This window comes from Melospiza georgiana, chromosome 2 (genome assembly GCF_028018845.1).
Source record: "Melospiza georgiana isolate bMelGeo1 chromosome 2, bMelGeo1.pri, whole genome shotgun sequence".
NCBI lineage: Eukaryota > Metazoa > Chordata > Aves > Passeriformes > Passerellidae > Melospiza > Melospiza georgiana.
The window spans coordinates 16,469,751-16,484,871 of NC_080431.1; the positions used below are offsets into that span (position 1 = coordinate 16,469,751).

At 38.0% G+C, this 15,121-nt stretch overlaps 1 protein-coding gene across 1 annotated transcript in view; it reads right to left on the reverse strand.

Annotated features, from left to right (window-relative positions):
• The window catches only part of COL4A1 (collagen type IV alpha 1 chain), a 120,798-nt gene that overhangs the window by 45,819 nt on the left and 59,858 nt on the right, over nt 1-15,121 (reverse strand). The window contains exons 3-15 of the mRNA XM_058045832.1: nt 8,794-8,883; nt 8,659-8,703; nt 7,131-7,175; nt 6,962-7,024; nt 6,806-6,859; nt 6,632-6,658; nt 5,202-5,285; nt 5,027-5,089; nt 4,375-4,410; nt 3,786-3,827; nt 2,098-2,187; nt 1,465-1,500; nt 1,259-1,318 (exon numbers count right to left, since the gene is read on the reverse strand). Of these exons, the coding sequence (XP_057901815.1) occupies nt 1,259-1,318; nt 1,465-1,500; nt 2,098-2,187; nt 3,786-3,827; nt 4,375-4,410; nt 5,027-5,089; nt 5,202-5,285; nt 6,632-6,658; nt 6,806-6,859; nt 6,962-7,024; nt 7,131-7,175; nt 8,659-8,703; nt 8,794-8,883 (735 nt within the window). The remainder of the gene's footprint in view (nt 1-1,258; nt 1,319-1,464; nt 1,501-2,097; nt 2,188-3,785; nt 3,828-4,374; nt 4,411-5,026; nt 5,090-5,201; nt 5,286-6,631; nt 6,659-6,805; nt 6,860-6,961; nt 7,025-7,130; nt 7,176-8,658; nt 8,704-8,793; nt 8,884-15,121) is intronic.

Sequence of the window (15,121 nt, forward strand, 5' to 3'; positions counted from 1 at the left end):
CACAAATGAGAACAGGCCACCCCCATTAAGGTGTGCAGCTATGGTCTCTTATAATGAAGGGTTACAAGTAGTTTTTAATGATTAATTAAAACTTTGATCTGCAAAGTCAAGAGAGTCTTCAAATACACACTGTAATCAGAATTAATTATATTGTTTAGTTTCTTTGAACTAGAATATCAGATTGTAACATCTGATCATCTTTCAGGGCTTAGCTTAATTTCAGAAGTAGATATGATTTCCTGAAAAACTATATATAAAATATCTGAGAAACTTAGTTGAGGGAGCTCTTCAGATACTGAAAATTGTACTTTTGATAAATTCAGATGCTCTGGTTTCGTCAAAAAGTTAACGAACTAAGCCAACATATCTCCATTCCTCCAGGTTCAAGCTTGCATTTAAAATAAGAGTAAAAATACATATATGATAGAAAAATAATCCCATCACATAACTTTACTGAAAAGTTAATAGGACATCTGACTTTGAAACACAGTAGAAAGGGAGAGTTTTCTTTTTCAGATGGAAGTACAAGTGAATGCCTATAGGTGTGCTGGGCCTAATCATTTATCAAGACCCACACCTCAAGTACTTAGAATACTTTAGATACATTTGAATGTAAAAAAAAGTCCAGTTTTGCTACCTGCTCAGCTATGAAAGATACAGCATGACTCATGGGCAAGTTCTATTGATGAGACTATGATATGGGTCAGATCAGACAAACGTTAACAGACCTTATGTCCTCAAGCATCCACAACCAGGCTAGAAACCAGCAAGGAAAAGGATTTCTGTCACCTGAATTTTTTGCTCCTTTCATTTTCTTTGTACAAATCTCTACCCCCAGACTAAGCAGGCTTATTTTGTCAACTGCACATGAGAGTATTTGAAATAAATTCAACATGTTCCATTTAGCACTCCTACAGAGTGGTTATTTTTCTTTGCATTTTCTTCCGTTCTGGAATGACTTCTGTTGCACCCAATGTGGGGCTGCTGACTTCATCTTTCTTCAATCGGGATTAATGTGAGTTCTGCCTTCACCTTCAGCACTGCAAGCCACTATTAAATGTCCTTAGTTAACTGAAATATTGCATACTAACATTACTGTATGCTACTACTACCTTGATTGTACACCTGTCCTACAGCAAAACTTGCTTGTTTGAAATATAACAAATTTGCTGTTTAACTAATGGTTACTAAGTTTAGTTAGCTAATGGAAACATACACTAACTGCAATTATGATATTGATAAAATTGAGTATACTTACACGTGGACCAGGCTCCCCAGGTTCACCCTTGTCTCCTTTGAAACCTGAACCTGGCAATCCCTGGAAAATAAATAGTCATGAGATTAAAAATACTACCAAATTCCAAAGCAAATTTGCTTTTAACTAATAGGTATAAAGATATTCAGTGGTATTATCAGAGTCTTTACAATTTTTATTGTAGTAAAAAAAAAAAACTCAATACTCACTGGGATTCCCTGTTCACCCTTTTCACCTCGATCACCCTAATGAAATTATAAAAAAAATGTAAATTAGTAAACAAAAACTTAAACATTATTCATTTAGGTTGTAAATAATTCTTCATTTCAGCAAAAGCACATTTAATCCTGTTCTCCACTTCAAGAGCTATGCCTAATAGTATGATATGCAAGAATTTAGACAAAGGTCAAATGTGAATCCATTAAGCTAATTTATTTTACTAGTATATATTGCTTTGACTGCTTAATTCAGTAATTGAAACATTCATTAGCACTAAGATTTCACAAATGTGTGTATGAAAAGTTGAGTATATGCTACTTAATTCAAACCTTCTGAATATTTTACAATATCCTATCCTCACCAATCCTCCTTCCTCAGAAAGTCATTTTCTGCTTACCTATTTATGCAATTATTGATGCATTTACCATCTATTGTGTATTTTTTAGAGAGACTTCTAGAATGAAAATTAAAACTCCTCCATAAAGTAAAGCAGGCAGAAATTTTTGAAAACTTTGCTCTAGGTGACTTTGTATTTTCTTTTTCCTGTGTCACTTCTATTTGCTAATTCCTATAGATTATACTTTAATGAGAAGTACAAGAAGTTTAATCATTTAGTATCTCACCTTTTCTCCCTTTATGATTTCACTCCCTTTTTCTTTCACATGAGGTGCTGGTCCTGGGGGTCCTGGGGGGCCCCTTACCCCTTGTTCTCCCTGTCAATAGCAAATCCAGAATTGTCCATTGAAAATAGAATGACACTGAGATCAAGTATGGCTAAGATCAGTAACATTAAAGAGAACTAGCACTTGCTTTTAAAAAATATAGCTAGATGGTTTCTTTAAAAATTCTTTTTTCAACAAAATCAGCAAGACAAAGGGTTACAGAAGTCACTACTGTGTAACTGGTTACCAACAGAGACTGCCCTTAAGAGTAGACCTCTGAATCTACTCTTAAGGTCAAGACTGATTAACCCAATACAAACTTATGCAAATAATTACAACAATGGTACCTAAGTTTTATAGTGCCTCCTTCAGGAGGAAGGAAATTAGGAGGAAAGAGGTCAATGATGCCAATGGCTAAAGGAAAAAGTTACCCAAGTTTACAGTGCTCCAAAAGTTTTATGGAAGTCCATAAAGGCCAACTTCAAGATGATAACTGTGGATGACTTTTTTAGTCTGCATGTGTCCATTACAGGGTCTGAGCATCACCTCCTTCTATAGTGCAAAAGGTCTATCTTTAACAGTAAAACACCTCTGAACAGACTCCATAAATTTCTGTCAAGCAGTAATGCACAGCAATACCACTTATCTTTTGCTAAAGACAAACCTGTCGAGTCCAGGAAATCTCCACACACTTCTATGTCACCTTTTCCAACATTTTTCAATAAATTTCATGATAACAAATTAATTTCAACTATGTGTCATGTCACAAAAAATCTATCCATTAGGAATATTGACTCAAAATCTATCAAGAAGGTGGTGGTTTAAAAAAAAAACCAAACAAAAAACAAAAACATCCTACCTAAGTAATATAATTTACTTACACTGCAAAAGCCCTCTGTCAATGACACTCATGAAAAGCTTCTGGAGAAGTGCTCAGACGCATTATGAATTTACTGAATAGCCCTTGAATGCATGCAGTTCTTGGCTCCCACAAAGACAACATAAGGCACTTTAGCCTAGACCTCTCAGTGTGAGAGGTGACAGATTAAAGCTGACATGTATTACCTCCCATTTGATGCTGATTAAGAGAATAAATGGGATCCTGGAGCACATCTCTTGGCTTAGATTCACTCAAAAGTAAACCACTCTATGTGCTCTGAAACCTCTTCCTGGTTGTGTCAAAACCCAATAAAAGGGGACAACTGAAAGATCTGCTTCAAATGTGTGCATGACTAAAACAAAATAAGGCAGACAGGCTTTAGAGTCCTACAACAATTAATTCTGATCATTCTGAACAGTACATTAAATCTCATCCCTTAGAGCTAAATTGATTTTTTAAAAATCTCATGGTGAGTCCTAATATACAGAATAAATGTTTCAAGATCTGCCCACTGCAAATTAAAGCAGCTTTCCAGGCACAGCTGGAAAACAGGATGGCGACCTAAATTAACGTCAGGTATAACATCAACATTAAAAAATGTTGCTGCTCATGACTTTTCATTTAGGTGTAAGTTACAGATTTACTCAAGTCTTCCAAAAATCACGGCATTGATTTTCTCCATTGATTGATTTCATGAGTTTTCTTCTTTAAAACTAAGTATCAAGAATATTTCTGACAGTTTTTCTCTAGAAGTTTACTAGAGACCTACCTTGTCACCTTTGGGACCCTGAAAGCCCAAGCCCATGTAGCCCTGAAAATGTAAATTACACACACTTAGTCAATTTTTTTTTTTGCAGTGCATACATACATACAGATGAACATATGAAGGTATTACGTACTTGTCAAATTCTAAGGGAGAATATAAAAGACAGAATATATCTTTTAAATGCATGTGTGAAATAAATAAATAATCATGTCTTAACTCCCCTGCTTTTTTTAAGCCCTGTGTCACAGCAACTGGTGAAAAATAAGATTGAAATTCATCAAATAATTTTATGGTCAATATGCTCTTTTACCCAACACTTAGTGAAAATGTTGACACTTTAAAATTAATTTGAATAAGCAGAGAATGCTGTAATTACTACTGATTTGATTAAGTGAGATAACAGGGCTAGACCAATTTGAAAAAAAAAAGGGTAAAAAATCTCTCTTTATGACGTTCATTAAGACACAGAAATAGGTCCCTAAGTATAAAAAAAACCCCCACACATTTAGGACATTAGTTTTCAGAGTTTTGAGGATCTGGTATGCAAAATAAATAAACAAATGGACTTAATATTTGTATTAAAGAGTCTTACCTTCTCTCCTGGAAGTCCTGGTGGCCCTGGGGGACCCTACAAGACAATACATTTTAGTAAACTAAAGTGGAATAATGAGTACACTAAGTGGAATAATGTCTTATGCTATGAAAACAGCAAAAAGGCAGATCTTTTCATTAAACCCAGTAATTTCATTTTGCTGTTGTTGAGCATAATTCACAACTTAGAATAAAAAAAGAGTAACAAAGTGAATCTGAGATATCTCATTAATTATTATAATAACAGATAGATGATAATGTGCTTCCACAGTAATGCTCAGTGCTGCTACCCACAAGAACAACCTCAGCAAAAGTTTGGATTTTGATCTGGATGCTTGGTATGTAGTTTATTTTCTATAAATTAAACTAGGGAAGAGAGGAAAGGATAACCAAGGAGAGTTACAGTCTCTCCCCCACAAAAATACCCTCCAAGAGTGCAAGAAGAGAAGAGGACTGTAGGAGCAGCTGCTGCTGAAGAGCCATGTTGCCCAGTAATTTCTGCCATGGTAGAGTTTAGAAGGCTGAACATGAAGTCTGGAATCACACCTTATCCTTCCCAAATCCCAACCAAGATCTGCTACACACAATTTCCAGAACGTTCCTGCAATAACGATCTCTAAGTGAAGTGCAAATGACCGTGAAAGGAAACTTACTGGGTCTCCTGGAGGCCCCATTGGTCCCATTGGTCCCTGAAAACCTGAAGCTCCAGGTGGGCCCTACGAAAAATTCAAATGACATCATAAGAAAGTGATACTTATATGGTAATTTCATGATACTGATACAATTTTAGTTGAAATTCACTGCTATACCAACATCATTTTTACTTACAGGCAGTCCAGGTTGGCCAGGAAACCCTTTTTCACCTTTTAGCACACCAGGAGCTATAAGACCAATCACTTCACCTGGATCTCCCTATAATAAGAATGGAAAAAGTAAGTCTTGAGCATAAATTCAAATACATTCAAACTCACCAGGAGAGGAGAGCTGTAGCTATGCATACTTTGGAATCGTTTGGAAAGCTGACTTTAAAAAAATCACCTTATTTCTTTTAATTCAGCTAGAATTCAGCTCATAGAGATATTAAAAGTTAAGACCTTAATTGCCAAATATACTCTAAAGCATCCTGAAGAGATTTCAGTACCCAAACTACCTTCATACCTCATTTCCTGTATTGTAATGGGTAGTCAGAATGATTTTTCCATGAAATCTATCATTACTACAGTGTCACCACACAACTGGATCATATGGCCTGGCTACTGAGAGGAGTGGTAACCTCACAATCTCCTTCCCCCACTGAGATCTTCATGCTTACACCTAATTTTGACATAAAGGCCATTTACGTGTTCTTTTTTTTCAGGAAAGGAATACACTTTAGAAAGTCTTTCTTTAGAAAATTATTCTGATTGCCATCCATTTCGTTATGTTCCTTCTTTTGAGAGTAAAAATCATATTTCTCCTGTGTTTTTGTACAAAGTTACAATATGGTAAGTGATTTTATTTCAGTTCTGTACCTATGCATAAATGTCTAGGGAAGAAGCATCTGAGTACTTCAGTTTCTATAATCAATCAGTTCTTTCCATGTGAGAGTATGAGAAATGGACGTTTTAATAACTTGGGTTGTCATGTCATTACAAATTTGAGATTACTTTTAGACTTATATTTAGCTTACAGTTCCAGATAATATCTGTTCATTTTAAAGACAAAAGGCTCTTGAGTGTCATTCAATGCTTCATTCTCCAGTTCACAAAATGCACTCAGATACTTACTTAGCTAGTCTGATTTTTTGTCTATATGAAAAATGTCTAGTATGTGTTGGATGATTCTCATGTTGTGGGTATATGTAGGACCTTCTTCCACAAACATCATCCATGTGAAACTTTTTAGATACATCAAATGTCAATATAAAACCAAATGTTTGAATTATAAAACCCATCTAAATTTTTATACCCAACTGGGTGGCCACCATAGTGTTCATGCATAATTAATGACATGTACTGCTTCTTTTCTGTTGTAATCCATATAACATTTACCCTTTTAAGACCTGCATGGAACAACACATATGGTCCAATTGTTATAAAGTGAGGAGGTCACCCAACTGTCTTTATTTAGTGGTTTGGAAAACAGAGTACAAAGTGAAACAAGGCAATACAACTTTTCAGTCCTTAAGTAAAGACTGCTGCTAGTCTTAAGGGGTGTAGAGATCACACAAATTCTTATTCTTAGAAGCAGGATAGAAATACTCTAAGAGTAAAATTTACCTTCATTCCAGGAGGTCCTGGAGGTCCCTGTGAAAAAAACAGACATAGTTGTTGTTACTGCTCCTCAATATTGTATATATCAAATCTTAAACTCAATATCATTTTCTATAGATATATTTGCATATCAAGAGTCAGCCTTAAAAAAGTGAGGGAAGGAGGAAAGAATCTACTTACTATACTTCCAGTCCGTCCTGGTATACCTGGGGGACCTACTGGACCTCTTTCACCCTAAGGAGAACAGAAAAATTTGTTTTGTTTAGGGAACATATGCTTGAGGGTTTTTTTTAATTTCAACACAAAGATGCTGTTATAAACATATGCAAATGTCACCTTTGTGCCATTACATCCTGGAATGCCAGGTGGACCAGGAGGGCCATCTTGTCCAGGAATGCCCTGCATGAAGAGAAAGGAAAGAGATTAGCAATATTAGTAATAATTCAGACCAGATCCAGACTAAAAGTTTGATATTCCTTGTAAAAACCATATATTTAATACATACAGGAAGGCCTGGGTTTCCTGGGAAGCCTGATACTCCTGGGGGGCCCTGCAATTGAGAAAAACACAAACTGAAATGACAAATCCACAAAACAGCAAGGACAAGCTGCAGCCCAATTTGCATCTCCAATGCTGACAGCAAAAATCAGTAGCATTTAAACTTTCTTTACAAAATATCTCTAATCTTCAAAATCTCTTCAATATGTCACCTTAGTAATGAACAACTGAAAGTAACCTTTTATATTTCTTTAACTTTTTAAGCAGTAAGAACTAGATCAGAGCCTCATGTAGAGGTAAAAAGGAATTCACAGGTGTTCCCTTCTCAGAAACATTGTTCCCAAAATGAAATTTACTGTAGGCATCTCTTCATAGCAGAAGATAATATTAACACACTATAAAGATGCTTCTCTGTCTTTCATACTCTTGAGTGTATCAATTCATTCTTACTATCAAAAATCCTACCAGCTGAGATAATTCTTTCTCCTTGAACAGCTTTTCAGTGTAATGAATCAGGCATTTAAGTTGGCACATAATTTTCATACTATTATCTTACTTATCCATGCAGCATTTCCTAAAACATGTATTATGAAGCAGAAAAGATGTATGGGAATCCTCAGCTCAGACAGTGCATTTGCTTCTTTCAAACTTCATAATTGCTAAAATACATTTTACTTACTCTGCAGCAAACAAATACATTTGCCAGGAGGTGCCAATTTATATTAACACTCAGGATACCCCAGGTCAACATGAACATCATGGATTGAAATATGGATTTCTTGATCTAGCAGAATATCCTCTCTGTAACACCTCATAAACTGCAGCTAATTCAGTAAATTCTATTTGCTGCAACAACTGCAGGCAAATGGAGAACAAAACTGAAAAGGTGAGCAAGAGGGTATAGCTGAAAATGTATGCATCATTATTGGCCAAGACATTTGAATCCTCTTTCATCATGACAGTAGGAAATGTGAAAATTCTCAGAAAGAGCTTGGCACCCCAAAAAACCCCAAGAGGTATGGCCCTGGCCAACACAATATATTAAAAGAAGTGCTATATAAGTGCCCCATTTAACAGAAATGACAACAGGAAGATCACAGATATTCAGAGCCTCATCTAGCAAAGTTAAGAAATCTTTGTCCCTGGCTTTAATTTGCTCATATGTGCTCATGACTGTGTCAGCTTCTCTGCTGGAGTGCTTCAAGGGTAGATGGCAAATATAAAGGAGAATTTTGAAAGAGGAAATAAGGTTGGTTCATTCTGAAGCTGGAAAAAAGCCTTTTGGTATGTCAAGAAGATATCAGAGGCACACTAAAACCAGTGCTGTTGACACAGTGATAAGTATCAGGTAACAATGCAAATTAACAAAGGTAATGGCTATCCAATGCAGTGAGAAAATCAAAGGTAAAAGTGACAATTTTGAAATTATTGTGCAGCTCAAGAGGATGTCATTCATTAACTCAGAGACTTCCTCTTGCAATTGAAGGCAGCCAAACCCAAAGACATCAGAATTGCAAGAAAGTAAGAGAACTCACTCTTGTTCCCTTTGTTCCTGGCAGTCCTGGTTCTCCAGTATCACCCTGAAAAGTAAAAGAGAAAGCTTTATCTTTTCTTGAGACAGCAATTTAGGGAAATCTGATTGTTTTGAATACTAAAGCTGAAGTTCTTACCTTAAGCCCTGGTGGCCCAGGGGGACCTTCAGGTCCTTGCATTCCAGGAAACCCAATCACACCCTGTAGTCCCGGCAAGCCTCTTTCTCCCTGTAGAAGAAGAAAAACTAATTAGCAACTACACAACTGAAGCTCCTTCTTCAAGTAACTCACATATCCCATTTCTGTGCTCAAGGAACCTGGTAAGTGGCAAGAAGCTAGATGTGACAGCAAAGAGTTCATGTTGGTACTTGAAAGAAGGATTATTATAAATAAAGAAATATTCATATTCAATAAATTTAAATAATAGTTTAAATACTAGGTTCAATAATAAATTGGCAGGGGCTGAGTGTGGCAAAACACAAAAGCACTCTTTAAATATTAGTTAAACCTTTTTTCCTGGATAGCACTCTTCATAGCAGATTTATTCTCCTGGTAACAGGAAGGTCACTTTACCTCTAATAAAACTTACCTGCATTCCTCCAGAGAGGCTGCTAAGTCCCAGAAGAAAATCTAACAGCTCAAATCAGCAACTAAATTTCTGAAAACCACAAATATCACTGTTTGGTGAACTAGTGTATGAATAGCAAACACCACTCTTCTAATACACAGCAGGTTTTGGAGATGAGGTTTGTCACTTGTACTTGAATTTCAGGGTGGTTCAGAAACAGGGTGCTTCAAGATACAGGATCTTCCCAAGAAGCTGAACACAAAACTATATTTGTGTATGTGTTATCCTTTTGATTCTCTTTTAATGCTGTATGGGACATCTGTGCTGTCCCTCTCTCTATAGTTCCAAATGTATTTAAATCAGATAAATCTAGAGGCAGAAAACCTATCCACATTCTAGATCAATATTGCAGCTATTATACATTCAACTATATTTGCACTCCCACTGAAACCAACAGGAAAACTGTCTGAATAAAAGATGCAAAACCTACACGTAGGGAGAGAGGGAAAAATGTATGCATGTCAATCCCTGGAAACAGCAAATCAAGCAAATCAAAAGCCACTGGTTCCATGCAGGAAGTAACCAAAGTTGTCCTTTCAAGGCCTGATGTGAAACGAGCAGAAACACTTCATCCTGTCAAAAACTGTGGGAATATTGGATGAATAAAAGGTTAGTGTGAAACTGAAAAGAAGAAGTTTTACAAGTTTGGACAACAGCTAAAAACATGGCACCTGCATAAGAAACTCAAAACGCAGCCATTTTCAAAGGATTGCAAAAAGAAAATAAAATTAACAATGTTCAGAACCCACATAAAAGGAGAGTACAGAGACTTAAGGATTTTCAGTGAAACAGTGACAGACGAAACTGCAACTCAGAATTAACAACCAATTTAGTATTTGATTTCAGGATGGCAATTAAGAATAAACTTTTCTCCTGTTTGCTGAGGACAAAAATTCCCAGAAATATGCTGGCTACTCAGAGGTCAGCTGAGGACCGAGCGCACATGAGAACACTGGAGTCTTGGAGAGCTCATTTGTCCAGGAAGTATTACAGGCATCCTGCAATGAAAAAGTTATGACATGCAGACAGAGGAAACTGAGTGATAACCAGCAGACATGGTGCTATAGTGTCAGAAGACGAGAGGAATTGGAAAATTTGTGGAATTACTGGGCTGATGTTTTTTCTTAGTTCCTTGTCCAGGATTTTGTTAAAATGAAGAGACAAGGGGAAAGGGACATTATTGATGGGTATGAAGAGCAGGGCCAAGGAGGGAGGGAGAAAACTCAAACTGAGATGATAAGAGCACAAGGGAGTAAAATCAAAATAGCATTAATTTATTTAAAATTCCTGATAGAAAAAAATTATCCTGCTGCTTCTCCTCTCCATCTCCCCACAAAAATAAAATTTTCTGTATAAGAGCACTTTCTGAGGCAAACGGTTCCTTGAAGTGCTGAAATGGCATGACCTCCTCTATGTAATTTCCAATATTCTTTATCATGGTTTGAGAATTCTTTATTTGGTTTGAGCCAAATCTGAAGCAGTGTGCTAGACCAGAAAACAAAGCAAAACAAAGCAAACATCAGAACAGCTGGAGAAATATGTTTCTAGGTCAGCTGTAGAGGTACAAAGTCCAAGTTCTAAAGTAACTAAAATTGTTTTGAAAAATATTTGAAGGAAGAACGCATCATGATGGAGGTCTCTGAATGAATGTTGAAATAATTAACAAGCTGAAATATATCTGTAAAGTTAAAGAGTTTAACATAAACCCATACTTTGACTGGATAATTTGCACTGCTGTCACAAGCATTCTTCATCAGTTGTTCTGCCATTCCGACCAGAATTTCCCACTGAACCCTGGGCACTTGCTCTCATGACCTGCTGCGAGATAGGCTAAGGAAGGAGAAGACACCCAAGTATATACAAGAGGGTCTTCCACTGCTGAAGGAATGCACAACATGTGCAAATGAGAAGAAAACGAGATTATTTTGACAGCCACAGAGAAATATGCCCCCTGTGCACCATAGGTGACTCACATCAGCAATGTGTAACACAGCTCACACCACCTGCACTCAGGAAGAAGAGAGTGAAATTCTTAAGGAAAGTTAAAACTGAGCTTTACAGATCAGATTTTCACTTGGTCCTTTTGACCATTCTGGAACTGTAAAAGGGCCTGTAAATCACTTACTAAGGGAATGACTGCTTCAGCTGGCCAAGGAGGTTACCTAAAGGCTTAAAATACATAAAAACTTGCAACTTCTAAGGCAACTATCGTCAATTCTCTTAAGGCTATCTTCAACCTTCCAGGCTGCCCTGCCTGAGGGGTAAAACAGCTGGAGGAGCACAACAAGTCACTTCGAGCTAAGATACATTGAGGTTTCCCTGGAAACATTTTTATTTTCCTACTTAAACTGTTAGGCCAAGAAGAAAAACAACTGGCTATTTGTCCAGAACTTCTGGACACCCAGTCAAGGTACTGGATGTTCCAAGGCCTGGAAAATATAACTCCTGAGCATGTGGAGGTCTGTACCACCCCAAAGCCTGCAGACTCATGATTTCTCCTTCTGGAACTGAGCTCATTTTTTCGCAAGAGGGAAGGAAACATAAAAGAGACTGAACATTTGAGAGCTGCTGGATCCCTCTCTGCATGCAACCTGTAGGGAATCATGGACTTACACACTGCTAACACCTCTCCCTCTACTCTGCCTTCCCAATTGATTTTACTTCAAAGTAAGCTCAGGGTAAATAGTCCAAACTAAAGATTGTTTATAAGTCCAAATTTCTGCAGTTTTAGGCTAGACAATTAATAGGATTTTACTTCTCTATGCCACCCATGGACACTCAGAGAAGTTAGGGCAACCTATTCCACTGAGACCCAGTAAGAGACCTTAGGGATGCCTTCTGGGTTCCATTTCCTTTCTTTAGTCCAGGTATCAGTCTTCCTCTGCACAACAGCCTTAGAAAACGAATGGTTTTGTAAGGACTAACAAATAAAGCTTTTACTTCAATACTTTTGTTTGAGTTAGTACAAATTTCCATCATATTTTTTTGCATCAGTGATACTACACTAAATTTCAGTAAAATTCAGAGTACCTACAGTGAACAAGACAGTACAGAAACTCTACATCCTTAAACTGTAAAATCCTATGCTAATGTCACTGGGTAGATCAGACCCCACAGACCACTGAGGTAACAACAGTCCCATTGCTGCATTCCTACCTGAGATGGCTCACTTGGAACTTTGAGATCACAGGGAGCTATCACTTATTATGCCGTACACAACAGACATAAGCATGTCCTGAAGATGCCTTGACCTTGCAAGGAAACACTTGATCTGTTGCATCCTTCCCCTGCTTGCCTGCCTGTTTCTTCCTTCATTCAATATTCCAGCCAAACAGTCCAACAATAAAGTGCTTGTGCTACATTCATGCTGCAACTCATTAAGCACATACACTGCATAAATTGGCAAGCACCAGGTCATCACTGCTACCCCACTTTTTTTTTACTCAGCTCTGAGATTTTTAGCTGTGATGCATGAAGAACATGAGACTCTGACTGCAAGGGTTATGTATTGTTCAAGTTCCAATATTCACAGCTGCAAAATCTTGGCAAGTAATATTGAAAGAGCTTCTGCTTCTTACAAATCAATTCATGAGACTCAAAAATTGAAACAGATGTAACCATGTCATCTGTACCTCTGCTGATTCAATGCAAGCTGTCAGAAAGCACAAAGGAGAACACATTACTCAGCTCACAAAAATGAATATTCTGCCACTCAACTGCTGAAAATGTGGAAGCGCTACGTAAAAGACAGCAAGTGCTCAGTCACCATTGTACTCATTTAATAAGCAAAATGTCTGTGTTAGCTCAGCTTTTGTGAAATTCCTTTGCATTAGGTAGCTCAAATTAAAATTGAATAGACTTCTAAGCAGACATGAACCTGTTAAGAGCTGAACTGCATGACCTGATGGGGTTTTTTTCTGACACCTACCCTTCCAAATTAGCCATGAAATGCTGTTTGGCACATGGAACAACCGCAGATTGCTAAGCAAGAGAGTCACATAAAGTAAGTCATTTCAGAAGGTTCAGCTGTACTATATCAAGGGCTGAGGGGGAGGAAATAATCACCACCCCATTATAAATTATTTCCCCTATTACTTTGCCTAGGGACTACTGGACTGGGAGGTTTTAGGCTTGAGAGACTGGTAACATGGATATAAATCAGCTGCTTCCCAAAGTGTGGGCTCACAGGGTGTCTGTGTCTGTACAAATATGATGTTCTCAGGCTCTCCTGAGACTCAGGAACATGGTGAATAATAATGTGTAGATCTTCCCAAAGCCATTTGAAAGATGCTTCAATTCTTAACATTTGCCTCTGCCAGAGATCCCCCAGCAGCTGAAACAGCAGGACAGACACGTGTCTGTCCCTCAGCTGAAAATGCATACAGCTCATTCTAAGGGAAAGATGTCACAGGGCAGCTAAACTGATCTACCCAGCAAAGGTGGCTCTTCTCCTTTTAAAGGGATGGTGCCACCTCACCCTTCTTTACACCACCTGGTATGATTCCCTCAGACAGTTCAGCTCACTAAATTTACTCCCTTTTCTCAAGTGAGTGAACTTGGTCTGGCCTCTGTGAGCTGAGCCAGGTGGCCAGGCAGCTGCCAAAGCCCATGTGAGGAGCACACAGCAGGACACAAGGACACAAGGTGGAATGGAGCTAGAGCAGTTTCTCACACCAGCACAGTGGGGTTTGCTGGAGCTCCTCCACCACAGCTCCTCAGCTGTGCCTTCACCGCAAGGGAAACTGAGCTGGGAGCCAACAAATCCTTGGCCTGGCCAGAGGGCTGCCTTCAGACCACTGTCACTGCTGACTCCAACGTGTTATAAACTCAGAATTCTTCCCACAAACACACGTGCTATCCTGTTCCCAAAAGTTAACATTCAGTGAACTGAAATTCTACCAGGGGCATACTTGGCAAATAAATGCAACTGTTTCAAGATGTAAACTGGCAATGCAATTTCCAAACAGACTTTAAAAAAAAAAAAAAAAAAAAAACCAAAAAAAAAAAAAAAAAAAAAAAGCCTGATTGTTAACAGGAAAAGCTGCCATTCAAAACAGTCATCACACCCTGATGCTCCAGTGCGACCTCATGAAATCCACAGAAATGGACTGCATGGTTTCTACCCAGCCCATCCCCAGCCCCGTGAGAGGTGACTGCAGGCTCTGTGTTTGTTCCTTCAGCTGATGTATCTACAAGCACTCAGTGAATTGGCTCCAAGGTGTTGGACCAGTAATTACAGTAATTACAGCCCACAGTGGGAAACAGCACTGTGCAACCTGAGTGTGGCTCTCAAGTCACAGTGTTTCTCTCAACACTCTTTTAAACATGTGTTAGAGAATTGTAATTGGCTCAGTGTTATTCGGTGTTACATTAGAGAAGGCACAGAGAATAGCCAATTCTTTATTAAAATGGTATTTTTAACCACCAGAGGGAGCACTGGCCCGGAATATATGTCAGGAATAAAATAAACATGTACAATAAATGTCATCTGTTTGTCCTCAGCTGCACTTAGCATTTTCAGTATTTTATTGAAAGTGTGAGGTGGATAACAGTCAAGCAGAATTACTGCTATATGCTTACAGGAAATGTGTCCTCAAATGCACTGAGCATGTTTGACATTACAAAATTCCCACTGCACATTCTTCAGCAGAATCTATCTGCACCACAGCTATACAGTTCTGGAGCCACACAAGTAACAAGCAATTAATTACACAAACATAACTCTGCAGACATGCAAAGAATCTGTGTAGGAGCTCTGTAAAGATCTTGGCTCACCCAGAAGTTTTGGAGCCGAGTTCCTGACAGTAAGTGGAGTGGAAGAGGGGCTAAGGCAGACAG